This window comes from Lagenorhynchus albirostris, chromosome 18, assembly GCF_949774975.1.
Source record: "Lagenorhynchus albirostris chromosome 18, mLagAlb1.1, whole genome shotgun sequence".
NCBI lineage: Eukaryota > Metazoa > Chordata > Mammalia > Artiodactyla > Delphinidae > Lagenorhynchus > Lagenorhynchus albirostris.
The window spans coordinates 75,993,385-76,016,089 of NC_083112.1; the positions used below are offsets into that span (position 1 = coordinate 75,993,385).

The 22,705-nt window shown below is 45.1% G+C and overlaps 1 protein-coding gene across 2 annotated transcripts in view; it reads right to left on the reverse strand.

Moving 5' to 3' along the window:
* Positions 1–295: 295 nt before the first annotated feature.
* Positions 296–22,705, reverse strand: part of IRS2 (insulin receptor substrate 2) — a 28,148-nt gene continuing 5,738 nt past the window's right edge. Inside the window, exon 2 of one of the 2 annotated variants that reach the window (XM_060129203.1) lies at positions 296–1,009. In XM_060129203.1, the coding sequence (XP_059985186.1) occupies positions 1,005–1,009 (5 nt within the window). In that variant the 3' untranslated portion in view covers positions 296–1,004. Of the gene's footprint in view, positions 1,010–18,280; positions 18,826–22,705 lie in introns of those variants that run through there. The other variant, XM_060129201.1, reaches the window with a different exon arrangement.

The window sequence follows — 22,705 nt, forward strand, 5'->3', positions numbered from 1 at the left end:
GTTGCCAGACACAATAGCATCATAGTAAAGATAATACATTTTAAAAGAAATCTGCCAAACCCTTGACCAGCCTTGAACCGCTAGCATGCCTACGTGAATTTTTGGTTAGAGAAATGCAAGCTCAGGATTAAGGATAGCAGAGACGTTTGAGCTTGTAAATAGCATCAAAGGTGTTTGCAATTTGCAGTACCTACATAAACATCTACAGAGAGAAGATTAAACAAGTCTGTTAAAGGTAAAAAGAGATACTCACCCCCTTCCCAGACCCCGCCCCTCCCACCCCCCCATCCCCCAATACAGCTGATGGTTTTCCAAAGTAGGTTGCTTCAGTTACATATAATAATTATTATTTATCCATCCATCTTCAAAGTCCAATCTCAAATTTCATCTCCGTTGGGAAACGTCAGTCCCACGCTGGGCTCTGTCTGTGAGTAAACACGCAGGTACCTGGGTTGGAGTCTGACAAGCAGCTGTGTACCGGGCCTGTTCGATGAGGCAGATGACCGCGCTGGGACTCTCGGTACCCAGACGTCCTGCCGGCCCCTGATCACGCCGATCTGGCTTCACCTGGAACTGAGGTAGGACGGTGGTAGTTTTGAGAGGATGCCAGTAAATACCAGACTTTACCACTTTAATGCGAATTGGTGGAATCTCCTAGCATGCTGAGGGATATATCTGCTTTGCCAAAATGAAAGTTAAGGAGAAATTAAGACACTGGCCACAATGGAAAAGGCCGAGGAAAACGTCCAATTTTCTCGTGAATCACTCCTTCCGCTAATTTCGTCGAAAAACAAAACACAACACGACCAGCACAAGGATGAATGCCCCCTGTGGGAACGAGGGACAGAGATGGTTCCACGTCTAATCCAGAGGCGTCCACGTGTGGTAATCGCTCAGATTCAAAAGGAAACTGAGCAGCTTCAGATTTTAAAAAAATGCTGAGCATCTTCTGTTCATGTTTTTCTCTGATGTGTGTCGTCACGGGGATAAAGCCAGGCAGATCTTCACTCTGAAAGAGGAAGGAAAGAAGTCAGCGGGGCCGCTGTGCACACAGAGCCATCCTACTGCGGGAGACGAGGTCCCTCTCAACCCTCCTTTACCATCTGTGTCACTTCCAGGAAATGATCCACTTTGGGAAGCAAACGTTTACTCATTCCGTTTTCCAGAGACGAGTTCAATGGGTAAACTCCCCTTCGGTTTCCCCAGAAGCAGGGCGACTGGGTTTACAGTGAGTTGTGAGATCCATAAAGTGAGGTTCACATTTTCAATGCAAGAAAACCATTCATGATTCTACCCTTGGGAGAAGGGCTGAGCGACCTGGCAACGGCCCCTTAAATGCCCAGGTCTCAGTTCTTCGTGTGGACAGAGGGGGAGAAACCACTGCTTTCCTCACAGGGCTGTGGAGAGGATGAAAACCACGCCACGTGTCACCGCGTGTTCTCAGCTACGCGGATAATGCCAATGTGGGTCGCGGTAAGAAAGTGGGAGAAGTAATACGTTCACACTTCTGCCCTCGGAAAACCCTTCCCACTGGGCCCTCTATCCTGTTGCTAAAACGACCCAAGATTCAAAAATAAACCCCGTTACACACCCGCTTCCTCTGCCCTTGGGCGGAGCCAGCAGGACCCTCACCAGCTTCAAGTGCTCCCCTCTTTCTGGGCTGAAAGATCCAACTTCCTTAACTTTTTCCCAGTCCCCAATGTTTTCAGCATATTTTTACTGGATGTGTTTGTCCCTTTAGAGGACACACCAACTGGAGAGACTGACTGACATTTCACAGCATACCGCCTTTTTTTTTTTTAAGCCTCTTGGCTTTTAAACAAAAATGCCAAGTTGTTCATCACTCCCCATGCTGGTAACTACTTGGTCACATGCGTGCCCGGTGGGTCACGCCCCACCGTAAACAGAGCAGTGTCTTCCTTTGCAGCTGTAGTTACTTAACCTGCACCTCTGAATATTCCTCTAAAATCACTCAGAATTCTGCGCTCGGCGCTCACCACACTCCTGGATTTGCTTTTTTTGTGTGTCTACTTCTTTTCTGTTCATCTTGAGTTCAGAGGACTAATCCCAGCAAGAGAGAAACTTCCAGTATCCCACAGCCAAGAGTAAGCACCTGCTCTGTAGCCCGGCAGAACCCAAACAAGAGCCTGTGCAGACACGTGCTGTCTACACGCAACACAGATACTGTATCTTTTCATGACGTTTTCAGAAGTTCCCTACAATGTGACATTTGGAGGCAGTGTCACTTCATTGTTTTTAAAAAAGCTTACGTCCTTTAAGAAATGTAACAAGTAAACTGTTCAGCACATGAAACTTAATGGAGAACAGGGTCCCAAAGTCCCTCCGAAGGGAAGCTGTGTCTCCGGCTATTTTATTCATTATTGTGATTTCTGGTCCTAAGAGGCTCTGGTGAGAACCTGAAGGTTAGTGTCCCTTAATAAATACAGGCATTTGCTAAAATCCACCTGGACTTGAGTCTCACCCTAAATGAGTTTGCATGTTGTCACTCAGGCCCTGACTGTGAAAAGAATCTGACGGCCACCCTAGAGGGAGTACTACCCTGTGGGTCCACTTTCAGAAGGTTTCTATTCAGAGTTTATTTTATTTTTACACTAACGATTAGCTAAATGTACCTAATTGTCTCCTGTTAACGCTAAAACCCCATTACCTTGAAAACAGCTAAGCAAGTAACTTCTTTAATCCCTCAAACTCAAACACACAGAGTTAATTATTGCTGAAAAACTTACATTCCTTTACTGCAAACTCATAGGGCCATGGACATTTTTGCTCTGTTTTTAAGGATGCTTTCTTGCTATGAAATAACTATCATTAGACCGTCATGAGCTCTAATCAAGTTGAATGTGTAACTTCATCTTTTTGAAGTACAAACAACACGACTGTCAAAACCTTAATTTCTAAGCACTAGCATTATGAAAGAAAAGAGCTGCTAAGGAGCAAGGAAATAATTCATGCATTTATTCACACAATGACCTTTCAACATTACTTCCAATTCTGCTCCGGTGCAGGGCCTCTGTGAGGCACATGGGAGAATGATGAGGTAGAGAATGGGAGTCACATGACAGCTGTTTTCTGGGCAGGGAAGGAAGCAACTCTTTCAAAGGTGCGCTGCCCTCTGCAAACACCTGCATTCTGAAGGATGCTCGGCTGCCGTTACCAGCAAAGGGAGAAGAAAGCTCTTCCAAGGGCACAAGAGAGATTCGGGCTGTCGGCCACCCAGTGAGTCAACTTGATGTGGGGACAGTAAGGAACATGGTCCCCTAAGATGCTGAGCCGTGGGCCAAGCAGCCCCGGGCTTCCACGGAAGGGAAGGGCCAGGGATGTGGTCCCACACATGGCCAGGGAGAGCCACGGATGACTGGGGAGGGAGGTCGAGCACGCGCGCACGTGCACGCACACACAGGTACCATCACAGGGAGGGGGGTTCGTTCACGGCACGTGGGAAGGACGTGAGCAGCCTCAGGCCAAGGAGAGCAGAAAGAGGACGGCCACCAGCTCAGAGACAGATGTCTGGGCGAGAGCTGTGCCGTGCTTCAAACACATATCTCAGCGTATAGATGTGCCCTGGAGCCAACACATCGACCCAACGTGGATGCAATCTGTCTCCTACTGGGTCAGATAACAGTGGCCTTGCACAGACACCTCGAGGCAGAGAGCCTCCGAACTTCAGTCCACACCACCCAAGTCACCTGCCACTGAACCCTCTTGGGTTCACCCCCAACTCACGGGGAGATCCTCCTGCACGCACCCCAGCAAGAATCCCGACCTAGGATCACCGGGAGGGACCACGCGTGGAAGATGCCTGGGATTCGGGGCTCAAGTGCGCCAAGCGGGCAGGCTCTCTGCGGCCAGGCGAGCAGCCAGCCAGCAAAGCCAGACGCGCCTGCCAGGAGCCGCCTCTCACTGCTGTCGCTCCGTCCCGCATCCCAGGAAGAAGGGGACGGAGGCGGGAGCGGGGCCCTGGGAATGTGAGCCCACTTTTGCCTTTTATTTAGTCCCTTCTAAAGTAAGTTAAATTACCCCTCCCGCTGAAAATCAGTCTGGTTCAGCCAACTAGAAACAAAAATCTTCCGACACTGCCAGCCCATCACCCTCAACTGTTAAATATGTATGCTTCGTAACGATGAGATTCCAGCAAAATTTTATTTATTTTATGACCTATGTTAATTCTACTAGAGGCAAAGAACCAGTGATTAATTTCACAATTCCTCCACGGTGAATATCATTAAGATGGGAGACATTCTCTGAACTGTGAGGGTACAGGGGCGACACAGAGAAGAAATAAAGGCCAGAACCATGTGTTGCTGGTGAAAATTACAGAGTAACATGCACCAGTTCTGAATCTGCTCCTAGATGTAATGCTTCTAAAATAATTTAAATTTATTGATACACATTGCATTTGCGGTATAATTACACACTGTACTGTTCTGTAGCCTAGACATTGCTTCGTAAAGAAACTCATTCATGGAAAGCATCAATCTAGAGTTATTTGATTGAAAAAAAAAAAACTTTCAGCACAAAGACTGACGTTGTCCCATATGGCATGTCACGCAGCCCAGCTATCCTTTTCCTTTTCACTCGGTGACATATGACAAATGACGTTCATATGAGGGATACAGTCCCTTATGCAGTTATCCTAACTCCCTATGGACCAGCGCTAATTCTGCCCTTTCTCTTCCATTTAAAAGACCAATCAGAATGCAAATGAGGACGGGTGTTGTCAACAAAGGCCCCACCTCCAATTTGCTCTATTTTACAAAAAAAAAAAAAAAGGAAAGAAAAAGAAAACAATCACTGAAAAACTCTGTCCTTGAGCCCAGTGGGGGAGCTCCCTAGCCACGGAAGGCTCGGATGTCAGAACACGGCCACATCACACCACCGCCGAGCTGGCCTCCAAGATCGCAAACACTTCAGTGGAAAATGCAGTGAGCGTCGGGTCGAGAAGGTTTCAGAAATAAATCGGGTAAATGTGCTCTGGCAAAGAAACTCAAGCAGCATTCTGGGAGCCTGTTCTGACTCACGGCTCTTTTTTAAATGATTTCTTATGATTACTTGGGTTTGGATGCAGACAGAGTCCCGTGTGGGGCTCCACGGCACAGCAGGAGGGAACGGGGCCTGGTCTCATGGGCCCTGGGTGAGCAGCAGTGGACAAAACAGACAGCAAACCCACGTAGCAGGTACCAATGACTTACTATTTTCAGGCAGATCTGAATGAGGACCAGTGCAGACACTTATGTGCGTGACAAGAATGAAACATTAGACTTCTTAAGATTAAAATTTATATTTCTAGTAGTAACTATGATTGAAAAAAATATATATAAACCCTATGGTGAGCCCAAACATGTCCTTCAGGCCCATTGAGACTTTTTATGTTAAACACAGAATGACGGGAGAAAATAAACTTTTCTGTTACATGAGAAATTCCTAGAAAAGTCAACCTGATAATTCAGTATCTCCTCACTTTACTAGAAGCAAAAACACTCTTAGAATATACAAAAAAAAAAGTAAGGTCGGGTGTGATAAGCCAGGGATTCTAAGAAAAACGGTTACTTGAACTTTGCAAGTGGAAAAAAAAAAATAACTTAAAAGGAAAATATGGAAGCACAGGGTCCCCGGGACAAACGGGCTCAGTAACTGACTTCACCAACCCGACTCGTGAAAGATTTAGAAGCTTCTTGGAGTTGAGCTCATCATTTCCACTGACAATTAAAATCATTTCATCCGGAATGCTTGTTATTGAAGACATTTCCCAGCATCAAGTTGCAACTTGATGCTAATGACACAACGTGAAACAGGATGAGACAACCAACTTCTCACGTGAGGCTGGGGTTAATGAAAGGCATCTCTCCTTCTTTAGCTCTTGCTTAATCCTTCCCATAAGACCTTGTCTTAATCACCAAAGACTAGAGCAATCAGGTGTCCTAGACTGTTATCGCACTTCAAATTTCCCCCCACTGTCCAAGTTTCACCCACAGCAACCAGCATAAACTTTATAGTGAATAGCCTACACCAACTTTATGTTGTAATACATAAGTATCCATTCCTTTTCTGTTTGTTATTGAAAAGCCTGGTGTGTGGATCCTGGAAGCTACCCTTTTATGGCAAGAGTTTTCTAGCATCATCGGAGAACTATTATCATGCCCTAACGCAAACACCCGAGAGGCAAAAATGTCCTTAAATTGCTGGTGGACCCTTCTCTTAAATTATGAAACGTTAGACCTTTTCTAGGTAAAAACCAGATGAGGGAGCCTTGGTGACTTGCCCGCTGCCTTGGAGCTGATCAGCAGGAAAGGACGATCCTTAACTTCTCCCAGAACTTTCCTCACTGCTGCACTGGGAGCCGACAATGCAGCCCCCATTTTTGCAAATAAAAGACGGGAGGACTCGGGAAGGAGTGAGGGGAGGTCTGGAACTTCCATTTGGGTCCTGGAGTTTAAACCTTTACACGGTACCATCAGCTGTTTATCAACTCCCCAAAGACACCGAACCCTGCAAACTGTGCGTTTCTGCTTCGCGCACCTATCTCTCCTGCTTGGTCAAGGGCCTGGACCACCTCGGTCCCCAGCATACAGCACATGCCTGTTAGGTCCTTCACGAAGCTCTGACGAGCTAAACAGAAAGAAAAACCCATGTGGTTCACGCCATTTCTCATATGCAGAAAAGCAGAATAAAATCTAAAGGAGCACAGAACTTTAGGACTGTCTGAGGCCCAAGAGAAAAGAAAACCTTTGTCGTCTCACGCGAGAGTGGCCTTCTAAGAGAGAGGTCAGCAGAGTACGGCCAAATAGGGTCCTTGCCTGTTTCTGGAAATAAAGTTTTATTGGAACACAGCCACGTTCACTCACTTGGACACGGCTGTTTCTCACTTTAACAGTGGAGCTGAGTGATGGTGACAGAGACATTGTGTCCCAGGACACGAGGAAGACAAGGAGGAGAAAGAAGGGTAAATTTGTGAAAGTTACAACATACATTTCCATCTGCGGGTTACACCTGGAGACTAATTGATACCCCCTCTGAAAATTATCGGCAGGCTTACGTGCTTCAGAGATGCAATCCCATTGACTTAAAAGCCTGCTATCCTGTTACAGACCCTACGGAGGAGGAAGCAAGTCATAAAATCATTTATGAAGCTAGCACACACTTTAGGAATTAGTTTTCCTTACTCTTCCACTTGATATTCCATGCATAACACCATAGTACTGAAGAAATCTCATTATTACTAAATATATCCTACAGTACTACTCTTTCAACTTGAACATGATAAGTAAAGTTAATATATGATAGATCTGCAATTCAGAAAGGGCCCAAATCTCTTCTCTTGCTTGAGTCATTTGAGAACGTGACTAGAAGCATTACGTTCCTACCCTCTGAAACAATATTTGGGCCAAGTGATGGAACCTGCGTTAAAATTGCAAATATCCTATGAACGGTGTAATTCTCCCTCAGGGGTGTATTTTTGTACACTATAAAAATGTTTATATTGTGTCTATCTGAGGTTCTCAAACCTAAATATTATAGTTTTGCTATAAACTTAAGGGAGTGTAGAATAACAGTTTGTTCAAAATATATCCATCCCCAAATATCCTGTTACGTATCATTTCAAATGAGCCGTTCTTTCCTTCGAATATTTAAATATTTAAGAGTTGCTACTGGGCTTTCTTCATTTTATAATTTGATACCTTTTTTGTTTTTATTATTGAAACTGAAATAAGCATTTTCCGGAAGTCTGAAATTATGCCAAATGTAACTCAAATTACCTCTAGGATATCACTAACAGGAAACGTACTTTTGAGTACAGTTAAAAAGGTACACCTTCAGGAATCTGAAATTTACTCTGGTTTATACATAATGATAATGCAATAATTTGGAAATGTTCTGAAAACGGGATTTGTGAAGTGCTTGTCTGTCGTCACAGAAAAAGAAAAAAAAAGAAAGGATTAGAAAAAATGGGGGGAAACATATTGTGACCCACCACCAGCCCAGCCAGCGCCCCGAGCTGTCTTGCTGGGCACAGACCCACAGGGCCTGAGCAGCCTCCACCTCCAGACTGCGAGTACATTCCCTCCCGTGGACGACACCTCGCTGATACGGACGCCAGCGTCCTGGCTCGGGGGGAAGAACACACCTTGTGCAGACGTACACCTGGCCTTTACATTGAGATGCAGGATCTCCCAGCAATGAGGAGGCTGAGGGCCGTGTCCTTTGCCCTGGCACAGGTGGACACCCATTCCTACCACCGGCCACCTCAGGAGCCTTGCTGGGAGCTCAGGAAGGACTCAGGGCAACCGTCCCCACGGCTCAAGGACATGTGAGTGTGGAGAGCCACTGGCCTCACCAGAGTCGGGGTCCCCAGGCCCAGCAGGCAGCACCCACCAGGGTGTTCCCTGTTAGGAAAATGGGGACATTATTCTTCTGCCCTAGATTTCTCACTGGGCATGGGGAAACTACCAAAAGAGGTTTTATGCATACACTATATAACTAAGTAGTACAAACAGAAAAAGTATATATATACACACAAAAATTGTTTTTTCCACACACAGCAAGCACGTGCTGCTGGCAGGATGTGCACCTTGGGGCCCGGTCCTTCTGCCTTCTTCCCGCACCTTTCAATGATGTACACGGGTAACCACACGCTGTGCTGTGAATGACAAAGCCCTAGGCCTGGCAGCCCTGTGCACTGGGAATCTCTGAGCACATCGATCTGCCGTCACCGCGTCTCCTCCATTCAAAACTACACCCATGAATGACATCACCAGCAATTGCAACTTCAAGCAGTAAGTAAACAAGCCATGAATGCACAAACACGAGGGCGAAGAGCTCTCGGGAGGGAAAAAAAAATGAATAAACTTGTTTTCATTGGCTAGAAGCGGAACAGAAGCAGAATTGTGTTTTTTTTTGGGGGGGGGGTGGGTAACTCAGGGCCATTTAAAGCTAACAGTTCTCAGACCCTGCCCAGAGCATCCTGCCTGGGTGCTTTCTGCACGCCTCGAGCACAGGCCGCGCGTGTCTCTGCGTCACCGGAGAACGCACACATCCCTCTCCGCATCGCAGGGCCCACGAGCAAGATGCCAGCAGCCGGCGGGGCCCCAGCTAGGCGGGGCCACGAGGCACAGGACCTCTATTCTCTCGGGGGTCACACACGGCGGTGCCCCATAATGCAGACAGACATTTAAATTCCTCTGTAAATTCCTCTGTGGCCGAAGAGAGCGATTTACATCCAAATGGAGTACCCCTGATTGAAATTTCAGGAATGAAGAGTGGAACGTGCGAAGTTACAGACCATCTTTATCAAGTGCATTTGCTAAAAAGTAAAGTAAGACAGCCGCCGCCGACAGCCACGCCTTCCCAGGAAAGCGGGGCCAGGGGGACCCAGGCCCTGGTGCCCCAGGCTGCAGACCACCCCCAGCTTCCCCGGCAGGCAGTGCCCGGACCAGTCAGGTGAAGCCACCCTGCACGCTCGTTCCGCCCAAATGCTGAAATGTTTTTAATGTCCTTCACAGCTTGAGCCTCAGCTGGGTACACCTGCTGAAGAGAACTTGTGCAGACTTGTCAGAGCCCAACCTAGACATTCTACCTGCTCGTTTGCTGGGAGGGACCCTGCACACCAGGGGCCTCAGACCCGGGACTTTCAACGTGCCATCGGGAGATCCGCAGAAGCCTGTGGTTGGAAACTTTGGCCCCCAGTCCCTCCTGGAGTGCCCAGGGCCACCAGCTGTCAGACACGGAGCAGGGAGGTGCCTGCCGCTGCCCCCAGGTGGGAAGCCTTCATGCCCGGGGCTGGAGGGCACCCAGTCCTGTCCAGACGGTGACACACAGGGGGACACTGCTGGGACACCCCTGATCACAAACCCGTCTCATCCTTCCCTCTTCTCCAGGGAGAAGGCAGAGGGCAGGACCAAAATACCCAGCGACATAAAGTCAGCTTCCCAAACTGCTGAAGGCTTGGAAAGGTGGGAAACGATCCATCATCCGGTGTTAAGACGGCATTTCTTACTGATTGACACGAAAACCTTCCCGGGCTCCAAAGCTGGGCAGGGTTTGTCTATGACTTTTTTTTTTTTCCCCCTGAGGTACGCGGGCCTCTCACTGTTGTGGCCTCTCCCGTTGCGGAGCACAGGCTCCGGACGCGCAGGCTCAGCGGCCATGGCTCACGGGCCCAGCCGCTCTGCGGCACGTGGGATCTTCCCGGACCGGGGCACGAACCCGTGTCCTCTGCATTGTCAGGCGGACTCTCAACCACTGCGCCACCAGGGAAGCCCTCTCTGTGACTTTTAAGAATGGATTTAAAGAAGACATGCCTTCCCAACCACCTCTTTAGGAATCACAAACTCCAGACTGAGCAGACGACCACTTGATAGACCACAATGACGCCCAATACATCACACACACAGGCCCCTCCCCTCCAGAAAAGCATCACGCAGACAGGGAAGTCCTGTCCGGAGAGATCACTTCCACCTTTTCACATTTAGCAGCGTTATGATTCTGTGACACTCGGTCTATATGAATTAACATAAAATAACTTATTTTCTCCATTCTCCTTAGAGGGCAGCCGGCCATTCTGCAAAATCTACTCGTTGTATCAAACTGAACACGAATGGGACGTAGGCTTCAAAGTGACCGAAACAGAAGAAGCAGAATAAGCTTGCCCATTCATTGTAACTTTTACTATATTTACGAATCAGTTGTTTCAATATGCTCACATAAAGAAATATTAATATTTAGCCATTGTCATTCTTTGGAGATAAGCTTGAATTGGAGCCTTATTTGACTTGCCCATACTTCACACATTTTGCACAGATCTGACAAGACTATGCGTGAATCAAGTTATTTACAAGTCTATGCTAGCAATCTGCTTGTAGGGCGAGAGTGGCAGACACAGAGGGGGAAGCACAGCCCCCCCAGCGGCCGTGTGTCCCCGCTGAGACCCTGGGTGTGGGTCACAAACCTCCCCCCAACGCGAACACGCAGCCTCCCGCCATCCACCCCTTCCTGTTCTGATTCCTTACACATCAGATTCTGAAAAATGACTTTAAGAGACCCACGAGCATAAGCGTGTTTCCTAAAATATACACTGGACAGAGAAAATGCAAATTTCACACTTCCGGTCTGGACAAAGTAATAGCAACCCCTACGAGAAGGAACAACTACTAACACAGTAGAAATAAACAATTAGGATGGGATCGTCATTTTTCTCTTGTTCGAATGAATGAGCTGCTTTAAGACACTTCATGCAGGCCATCCCTTTTTTACGTATCTCAGAAAAATTAAGTAAAACCGAGCTTATGTTCTGAAGGTAGACCTAAACCCATGTCAAGTCCTTAAAGTGACATAAGCTACAAATAGCCACAAAGTCCACGTACGAAGGGTGCGGTTTCTCCACAGAAAGGCTAGAAGAAGGGGAGGGTGTTTATCCACACGCGGTACTAGCTGTTCTGGACGCCTTACTCCCCTTAACTCCAAGCTCACCCCCATCGGTGCTTCCACGTTGAGGCCCAATCTCCATGAAATACGTGGAATACTGACTTTTCTATCGTTTTAGTTTCCCAATCAGCTGATGAAGAAAATCAGTTTGTTGCAGAGCCTGAATTTCACGCTCCTTACCGGAAAGCACACTGTGCGGATGGATGCCCTGGGGAGGGGGAGTTGGGAGTAACTGACCCAGTTTTTCAAAGGAAGCCACTGGGGGTTCTGAGAAGACACAGAACCAGGAAGCAGCGAGCGGACCAGAGCATCGTTCCCTACAGCCCGGCAGAGGCTCCCCTGAGGTCCACTGCTAGACCCCTTCACCCTCGGGTGGTTCCTTTAAAAAATAAGGGTAAGGGCAAGAACGTTCCCTCCTTGGAGGTTCTGAGGATGAGACACCATCTAGACATGTTATAAGGTGCTTTACAAATAACGTCTGTGTAACCGAGCATGTAATTCCACGACCAGACACTTGTGCTTTGATGGCATTGTTTATCTTGTGACAACTTCCCTCTGCCTTCCCCAGTGCAATGACATCTCAGCATATTCCTTCCCCCAGAAACTTTTAGGTCTTTTCACCTTTTACATCATATTTTTGAGAAAGAAAGTCAGGAGCTGACATATACCACACTAAGTGGAAAAAGATGCTAGGGCAAAATGATATGAAAAGTTTTTAAACACTTCACATACTGTTCCAAAGAAACCATATTTTCCGTCTTCGCTGTGGAACGTGAACAAAGTCTTTACACTGGTTGACCAGGCTCTACACGTCACGGTTCATTGTTAGTTCCTTCTCATCACCTACTACTCTCTCCCTGCTCCCTCTTGGTCAGCTACACGGGTCTCCTTCTGATCCTGGGACACACCAGCAACTTTCTGCCCCAGGGCCTTTGCACAGTTAGTCATTCCCTTTGCTCATATGGACTCTCCCCCTAAATACCTACAGGACTTGCTTCCTCTCCACCTTCTCCCTCTCTCTTCCCTGCTTTGTTTTCTGGAGCACTTGTTACTACCTACACTACTTCATGCTCCGAACACATGTCAACATTACGTTTATTTCCTTGGTTTCAAAGGTAGGCTTGAAGATTCGATACTTCTGGTTTTGGGTTGTTTTTTGTTTGTTTGTTTTAGCTTGGAAGCCAAACCTCTTTCTTTCTAGCCTGCACTGTAATATTTTTCAAATGGGTGAAATAGTTTTAAAGTATGCAACATGTCACAATTAGCATCTCTGTAATGAAAAAATAAGAAAACGTAACCATTTGGTTAAATCTGAAAGCTGAAGGAAGATCTAACCTTTCCCGCCTGTCTCTCCCGCCCCACAGGCCACCTTTCTATCCTCCCAAGGGGCCCTTAAGGGAAGTGCCTGTCATTTCTTTGTTGGCTTTTTTCGGGGAAAAACAGATAAAACACACACTTTTTAAAAAGGCTCAGAGCTGCCTGCACGTGGTTTCAGGTGTGTCTTAAGAAAACAGAACTCTACTTGGAAATTAATAGGACGTCTGAAAATTAAGCAATTTTGAAGCCTACACTATAAATAGAACTGTGATCACATGAAATGTCTGTGGATCATTTATGAGGAAAAAAACGAACTAAAATCGAAATGTTGACTTCTCACGGACAGGCAGCAGCACTGAGCACATCTTACGTGTGAGTTTTCTCAGCTTTGCAGCTACGGATGCTTCCCATCACACAGACTACAGGTGAGCATCCTTCTTCGGCAAGAGCTGAGGGTGAGCAGGGAAGCCTCAGAAGGAACGGGAGAGGGAGTCCACTAACCTCGTGAAGTTTCTGGAATCCAAAGGCTAACAGCAAAGACAGAGCACACAGAGAAATACTGGGAGTTCTGAGGCGAGGCTACCCAGAGCTCAGAGAGGCTGACAGCTCGGAGCCGGGGCCCAGCAAGATCAAACCTGTGGTTTCTCGGAGGAGAAAACCGATGTGGAAATTCCACTTCATTGGATGGACCCCAAGTGTGTGTGGGGGACTGGGGGCACTACACGTTTGAGTGGTTCCACCAGACTTTTCCAGCAAGGACACCTGCGGTCCCAGCAGGGACAGCCCATCCTGTGTCTTTGGCCGAGAACGGCTCAAGAGTAAATTCAGAGATGAATTCTGAACCTTCCCGCTGAACGGCACGGACTCTAGACTCGTGAAGATGCGTGCTTGTCACCCAGAGTTATTCTAGGAACCGAGTTAAACGCTCCACGCGTTTAACTTGGGTTAAACTTGGGTATTTTTCTGCGGTGCTTATTTCATTGAGAACTAAATCTACTCATAAACCAGCACTACCCACAAGCTAAACCACAAATAACAGTAAGAAGGAAAACGGAATTAAGATCTGTCCGTGCTACTGCGTCTTTATAATTTTGATTATGACCCTCAGCACCAAAATGTCATTCTATCAGTGTTTGGAAGCTACTGCAAACTTTCAACTTGAAAAGAAAATGTTCATTTCAAAAACTTGTCAAAATAAATAAAATCGAAAGACTGTTTCAAAATTCATGAATGTTTGTATTTATAGAAGTGGGTCAATATTTCATATCGAATATTTCCACACGGTTCATTATTAAAAGTTTAAATTTTTTTTGTTTATTCAACCAGTTAAAGTGAGTTTTCTGAAACTGACTGAGATAAATGTCCACTCTGGTTTTATAATATTCTAAAGAAAGAAGAAATACAGATTTTGCAGTTTCGCAACTAAGATATTTTGCGAAAACGCATCTAAATATTTTCAGCTGAACTGTACGTTTCTTATAAGTCTAATTGGTGAAGTAAGAAGAGTTCTTTGTATTAGTTTCACCAAACTTATTTGATATAAATATTTGATAAAGTATTTGTTTAAAAAATTTGATATAAATATAACTGGAAGAGCTTATGCGTAGCTCATGGATTTGTTTTGTTTCATTTGCATAATACCAGAAGTATTAGTTTAGGTCCCTTTCATGCTGGAAAACATTTTTTAAATTACCTGCATCATATAAGAATAAAACAGAAGCATAACACCACCACAAATCACGGTAGCAAATTATCTTTTAAAAAAATGCATCCAGGCTGTGGTATAAGAAACTGACCACTTTCCCTTTCTAGGAATTCTTGTTGCCTTAGCACTTCAGGAGCTCTGGCTGTACGTCCATCTCTGATTTTCAAACAAAATCAATGTGCACAGCACCCTCTAGTCCATGCCCTGTTTAATCCTGCTTACTGCCTGGAGTTTCTAAAATACTATATGCACAGTTTTTAAATTTAGTAAGAACGTCCTGGCCTGTTTCCAAAACTTCTCCCCCAGCTAACAATTCCCTCCATCCATCCGTCCCTCCGTCTATCCATCCATCCATTCATCCACCCACGTTGGGCTCCGGAAGCCCTCCAGGAAGAAAGCAGCAGGGGACCACAGGGGGCCTGAGCTGGGCCTGGCAGGGCAGAAAACGGCTGCGTCACTCACATGACAGGTTGGGGAGGCTTCTACGACCTGGGCATCCATGGGCATCAGACGGTCACTGAGCTCAGCGTCTATTTTCAGTTGCTTTCCATCACCAGCACGGGGCCGGGAAGCCAGAGCTCCGTCCCAGGGCCTCCGAGGAAGACAAGTTTTCACAGAAGGGATCCAGACCTCATCCAGGGAAAGACTACCGGGTTTACTTACAAACACTCCCCACATAGCACATCAGCATCTTTATTCCCGTCCGCTTTCCACCTAACTGGGAAAGTGCTCCACAGAGCCAGTGCCCCCTGACAGGGTCCTCTGAGCTTTGCTTTCTTCTTATCCTGAGAAGCAGTTCCATCACTCCATTCATTCCTGACAGGGGGACAAGCATTCCCGTTTTGTTATCCTGCGCCGCTGGCCGCCAGCGATGCTGGGTGGATTACTGGCGCGCGTGGCTTCTAATGGCAGGCGTGTGGCCGTCTGCTAGGAAGGAAGTGCTCTCTCTGCGGATGCTGGAGAGACTGGCAGTTCGTGTAAACACAGCCCTGAACCACTCCCCAGAGCACAAGGCTATAGATTCCCGACCACGGTTTTTCAAACATGGATAGCTGTTGTGTGAGCTGTTATGTTTATGTCTTCTTTTATGCCTTTCAAAGGGGGGTTAGAATCACATCTTAGGAAGGCAGTGCCTTCTGAAAAACCATTTCTCATCCCATAACAATGAAGTTTTTTCTCGGAAAAAAATAAAAGATCTTAAAAACAAGAAGGGCACCGGTGAGATAATCCACTCCCCAGAAGATCACCACCTAGCAACCACTGATTATTCATGGGTCCTTAGGCAAATTCTAAAATTGTTCGTTTTCAAATAGACTCATCATCAAATAGAGTGATGACTCATCATGAAACAGTTTCTTAGGAGACTGCTAATGGCCTTATTCATAATGACGAGTATAGGATATTTCACTTAGAGAAGAAATGCATCTTAAGGACCCCTCAAGGAATGAAAACACAGCCCCATTAGATGTCAGATCAGGGCCCCAGGATGACCCACTGATAAAGAAAAAAGACTTACATTTTCCCAGATCACAGAGGCCTTTCGATTTGAATTATCCCAAGAATTTTTTCTTCCTCTTCTCTCTTTTTTTTTTTTTTTTAACACAAGTAAGCACATGATCTTGAATGTCTGCCAGGCCTTCACCCTTCTGCCACATCAGAAAACACTGCCCACATGGGCATCAGTAGCCTATTTCTCTAACTTACAGCATTCTTCCTTATTCAAGTGTCTGCTTTCCTCTAGTTCTGTCCACCAGCATACCTTGTAGTATATGCATGAAGCCATTTCCTGCAAGGCTCCCAAATCAAAAAACAAATAGCTCTTCTACAAACACTAAATCATTCTAGAGGGAACAGGCCATATCCTAGGAGAAAGGTATTCATCTCCACACAAAGGCCCACAGAGACAGAGCAAACCGTATTCTTTCCTGATAATATTTACTAACATCTCTACCCACTAATTAAATCAGTGACCTTGGAAAAGACGCACGACCTCCCTCGGCCTCTGTTTTCACAACCTTAAAATGAGTTACAGTAGACGGATGGTTCTCAACTCCTCTCCCTCAAAATGACCTTGTATTTTTTTTTTCCTGTCACCACTCTGTGTGGAGAGAGTTTTCAAGCATTTAGTGTTGTGGGGGGTGGGGGGGGGATCTTATCAAGTACAATATACAGTTTGCTTTACTAAAACAAAGACAGCGGGAGGAATATAAGTTTTCCAACTCTGCAGACCACTGGAAGTCCAGGAAGAGAGCCTGAGAGGTCCCAGAAGAGAGGACCAACCAACATTTTGATTCAGCTCTGAAATTCACCAACATCACAAGAGCTTTGAAAACAATGTCGAATCCTGAGCTCTTCCAAACTGGCAGGTGTGGAAAACAGTTTTAAAAATGAGGGGGACTTCCCTGGTGGGCCAGTGGTTAAGATTTTGCCTTCCAATGCAGGGGGTGCGGGTACGATTCCTGGTCAGGGAGCTAAGATCCCACATGCCTCGCGGCCAAAAAACCCAAACATAAAACAGAAGCAATATTGCAACAAAGTCAATAAAGACTTTAAAAGTGGTCCACATCAAAAAAAAACAAAAACGAAAAAAAGAGGGAGCTTTCTGAAACTAACATGACCTTGTAAATCAACTGTACTAAAATAAAAATTAGAAAATAAAATAAAAAATACATTTTTAAAAAATGACAGAGCTTTCCTTTATTGTCCGGTCTTCCTGCTTTTAGCTGTCCCCATCTTACTCTGAATGAATAACGTGTGGAAGAAAAGAGAGAGAAATTAAGTTACTGCCACCAAGTGAAATAAAAACCCAGCTGTTAACTTGAAAGCTGCCTAAGGCCGATCTACGGTAAAATCCCAAGGTCACTATTGTATATGAGCTTCCAAAGTAGACAGTGTGTAGGACTTGGATAAGATGGGATATAAGATAAAGAGCACTGGTACAACAGCATCTTCGTGCGGTTCAACCCATCACTACCCTTTTCTGTCTCAGGGATTCCCAGGCAAGTCACTGGGACTCTCTAAGCTGCAGGTTCCTCGTTCCAAAAATGGAGATCCAGGCGGCCCTCCTATGACACAGGGCTTTTGGAGTATTACGTGAGACTTTATGTATGAAAATGTCTTAACGCTATAAAGTGAAAAAAAAAATACTTTTTGGATTTTAAACACTTCTTTTGATTGAAACGGGAGAGGGGCATGCAATTATCTTTCCATATTGATCAGAACAACGGTTACGTTTTCATCATCTCATCGACTTCAGCAGCATTCTTTCAAAATCATTCACTGTCCACCAAGTTTTGGGGATCGTTAGTTACACTTATAATTTGGAGGCAAAAGATGGGTGGATTTAAGTAAGTACTTTTGAATTTGCATAGGGAAAGCACTGTGCTGCATTCATAAATAGTAAAGATTATGCACTGATTCTATGCAAAAGTGTAAGTCATTCTTGAGCTATACATATGGATTTTAAGGTAATCATTAAAATCACTAATATAATGAACTCTATCATAATACCTATTTTTTTTCACATTGGAAAGATTGAAATTTAGTACTCTACCATAGTAACTCACTCAAGCAGTTGTACTAACAATACCATATGGATAGATTAAAGTAACAGTAAAACTACAGTTATACTTAAGGTTATAAAGTTTTAACGCGATTAGAGAACACATTATTATTCAGTATTGGAGCTTCAATTATGAAAATAATATCCAGAGCCAGCCTCTGGGAGCACAACTGGATGCGATATTATGAAGCTACACACATGTACACACACATCACCCCAAAAGAGTAATTATTTATTTCCCCCAAATTTGGTACTCTTTAAAACTGATACTAAAAAGCCCAGTATTTACAAAATGCCGTACACATAATCATTCATCTTTAAGGTCTATCATGGATCACAATATTTGACCAAATATTCCAAATTTCAGTGAAAGCACCATAAGCAAATCGCATCTCTGGGCATAAACATCACCTATGGCATAAGAAAACTGGGCCAAGCCTGAAGACACGTTTGCCTGATCAACTTTTACAAAGTCTCTGGACAGGTAAAAAGCGACCTGATACAAAGTTAACATTTCCTAGTCCAATAGAAAAGACATCGAGAGCCGCTAACTTAACCACTGTATCATTTGTAGAAGTGCAGCCTGTAAGTCTTAACCCAATTCCATTTCAGCAGAATGCAATGAATTCAGTTCTGATGCAACGAATTCAATTAAATGAGACGGCCAAGCACAGAAGTATCTTGTATTATTCGCACCCACAGAGCAAAATGCTAGTGTCCAACATAGACTCCAGCTCTGTTCGCACTTTCTTCTGTGCCCGTTATTTCAGTGCACAGTTCATGTAAGTCTCTGCAGCCACATCTAGAAAGAAATGGGATCATCAGGAGCAGTTATCAGCCTCAGCATTTCCTCCATCTTGAGTGATGACTTCACCAGTTCTCTTCAGAAAAAATCTACCGCGGAACTCTGTCTACAATAATCGACCTGGAGTGATTCAGAATAATCACTGCCACCTTGAAGAATACGTTCAAATTAATGAAACGAACACAGAAAGAATCTTCCCATTGAAATGTGGCTATTCTCATAAAACCTACCACCTGATCGATAACATGTTTATATCCGCTGATCTTGGAGGTTCAGAAAATTCCGTTTGGTGGAGAAGAATGCCAGCATTCAAAGGCCTTGCCCAACTTGTACGGAAACGTGCATTCTGCTCATGTCTGCAGTAGATAAAGTCTGCAGAGGATTCACCTATCACAGGAGCCCCAGCGAAGACCGGGCTGTGGGGAAGGGCACGCTGGTCCCCTTCCCTCCGAGCTTCCCCAACTTGGTGTACTTGGCAAAGCAGATAAAGGAGTCAAGGTACATTTTCCCTTAAGTTTCTGAGGTGAAATGGGAACACCTGATTCCGTGCTACCCAAAAAAACAAAATAAAAAACCCTCTCTACTTGCCAAATCTGATACCAAAAGTTAACCGGCTCTTGGGACTCTGCTGCTACAGAAAACGCATTAGTGGGAATTTTAACAGAAAACCCATTATCCCCGTGCTGGTCCTGAAACTTTCGCAAGTTCTTTTCAGAAAGAGATTCATTTTAATACTAAGAGTTCTAAAGAAAATAAAGCATTAATTACCTATGAAAATTCCTCTTCTGGGGGTTAGTGGGCCTGTGGAAGAACAAAAGAAACGCTGGAGGTTTTCCTACCCAGTTTGACAACCAGTCAAATCAAAACAGGGCAGGAGTGATCACCCTCATTAAATCAACCCTGAAGACTGAAGCCCCAGGCCAAACAATGGCCGATTCAGCAACTCACAGTTTAAGGGTTCTGCTTTTCTCATAAGGCACCCCATATTAGGAGCAATACTGTCAATTTTAAAAAACCTATATTCCAGTTACACGTTTTTCATCTTGACACTATCTCTTACAAGCGCCTCGCAAAAGGTCATCAGAAAGTACGGTCCTGATGTAGTTTCAGGATCGGAATGCTCTTTTCCTTAATTGTTATTTTACTCTGTAATTTAAAACACTACTTCATGACAATTGATAATTATCTAGGAAAAGAAAAATCTCAAGTGAAACAAAGAGGGGGAAAAAAACAATGGTTCTCGGAGACTGGAGTAAAACCAGCCACCAAAACAGAGAGGGCCTGAATTTCTTAGGAAGGTACCGGCCCCACGTTCAGACAACTTTGAGCATCCCGGTTTTTAATTTAAGAACACCCGTTTACAAAAGTGCCTTTCCTGTACATAAACATCGGTAGCATCGCTGGATTTATTAACACGCTTCTTTAGAGGAGCTGAACCGCTCCGGATGTTGACAACCTCCTGGGCCTCCCAGGGGCCCTGAGCACAGGAGGAGAGGGTTATAAGGACCCCATTCTACAGACAGAGAAAGTGAGAAAGAGGGATTAAATGGCTTTCCTCTCTTGCACGTGACTCACGCAGCACGGCAACTAGACACCTGGCTTCCTGATTCCTGGGCTAGTGTTCCACACACCCTGCTTCCTGCTCCGAAGTACTATTTTGGTAAAGGTTTCTCTTTCAATAAAGGAACTAGAACAAGTCATGTGACTTTCATTCAGGAAAGCCTGTGTGTTTTCATTAGCACCTTAGTTGTCTGTTCCTGGGAACAGGGTGGGAACAGGGCACGGATTACCTTATTATGACAAGAGCTAGCCAACCAAAGCAGAAAAGCTTGCACGACAGGAAAAATAAAGCGTGTGTGGTTTGTCAAGTCATCTCCTTGGAGTTCTAAAAATATTCAAGCCCCTTGCTTTAAGACTTCAACAGACAATACTTTTAAACGTGCCTTGTGACTCTGCTGCCCCTTCAGAAACAATTGTGTTGCTCTCTCATCCCTGGATTCTTTCACTGTGGGAGGTGAATAAACAGTCCTTTTATGGAACAAATTTAAATACAGATGCTTTCGGGGTAATTCTTATCTGATCTGCCTTGTACCTACAGATAAACCAATTCTAGAACAAAAACCCCACTAAAGAGAAATAGCAAAATAGCACAGTTTATGGTATACACCGATCTATAACCCTAACGACCAAATATATAAAGTTCATTTTAAAAAGTGGTTTTAAAGCACAGTGACTCCAGTAGCATAGTTTCAGTTCCCAAACAACAATACTCTAAAGATTGGTTGTATTTGTTCCCATACACACCCACAAAACAAAGGATAGGTAACCTTCTCCCGGCTCCCAAGTAAGGTGCATAGTTTCGAGGTAAATTTGTACCTGCTCTGCAGGACCTACAGATACATACACACCCATCTGTGTCAATCTAAGGCGTGCTAACTTTTGAATTGGCTCCACCATTGAAACCCCACCGCCATCCCCAATTCTATTGGAAACAACCATCAGACACTGCTGGGACCTTACCTCTTTGTCACCACCTCTCCAAATACCAAACGCTAGCCCCCCAAGGGACCCCGAATGGTTCCACTTCAGCATAACTCGTGAAGTTTTTCCACGCGGAACCCAAGGAGCTGGATGTGGAAACACGGCCACTTCCGAGAGTCAGGGCAGCACACCCAATGACTCAGGAAGTTCATTTTCCATTTTCTCTTCAAAGAAATGCTTTGCAAGTCTTCCTTCCATAAACCGTGCTCTCAAACAACACTTATCTCCTGTGCACTTTTTATCTATCAGCATCACAGACAAATGTCTACGCGTAAACGTGAGTTCAGTAAAAGTGGATGTTCGTTCTGGGTTTCTCCACAGTCCCTTTCTGGCTCCACAAAATGCAATTTAGTTTCCCCGTTAATTAAGATGAGATGCCCGTCTTCCCTACCCTACTGTTCTCTGTGCTCAAATTAGTTTACTAGAAATCCATTTAGCATGTAGTCCTTTTTTCCAAAAAAAAAAAAAAAAAAAAATGTGGTTTGGGCACAATGGACCAATTGTAGTTATCCATTTTGCTTAAAAATAGTCTTTTTTCCTTCTTAAGAGAGTGTTTACATTAACGCCCACAGAGACTCTGGACAACCAGCAATCCAAAGCGATCTCTCATCTTTGTTCAGCCACCACCGAACATACAAACTGCTGTTTTGATTTCAGAATCCTGAATCCTATAGGTTGTAAGGAATTTTATACTGGTGGGAAATCTGAAACAAAACAGGCCAAATCAGGCCTCTCATAAACTTATCTCTTGCGGTTTAACATTTTCCCTCATCTGAAAAGGGCATTATATTAGACGTGAATCACGTTTCTGAAAGTATCTACTTTATCGGAAAGGCCTTGAATCCTTTCAGGCCTGGAGGTGCGCGCTCCAGCTCGTTCGCCCTGTGACTGCAAGAAACGCCTCCCAGGGCCCTCCTCAATCCAGTCCAGGTTTTTCCCACCTACTCCACCAGAAGCAGTAAGAGGTGTTGTGTTCTCCGGCTGTTTTTCTGATTAGAATCAGATTTCAGCAAAATGTACTTTCATGTTCACGATGGCCTATACCCATTCCTGTGTGTACAGATTTCTCCTCCACTCAAGTCTAGTTACGCTGGTGTGCATCTTGGACGGCAGCTAATCACCCTTCAAGTCCCAGACACACGCGCAATTTTTCAGATGCACCTGTAGGGCTTCAGTTAACTCCAAGCAAAGTGACCTTCCGCTGAGCATCGTTCATGGGACACATCCTGACAGCTTCCAGGGGGCTTCGTTAGATTCTGAAGCACCACACTCTGATAGCTCTCCGTGACTCTTTTTATCTCGTGTTCCACAATTTTAATAAAAAAGCAGGTAGCGT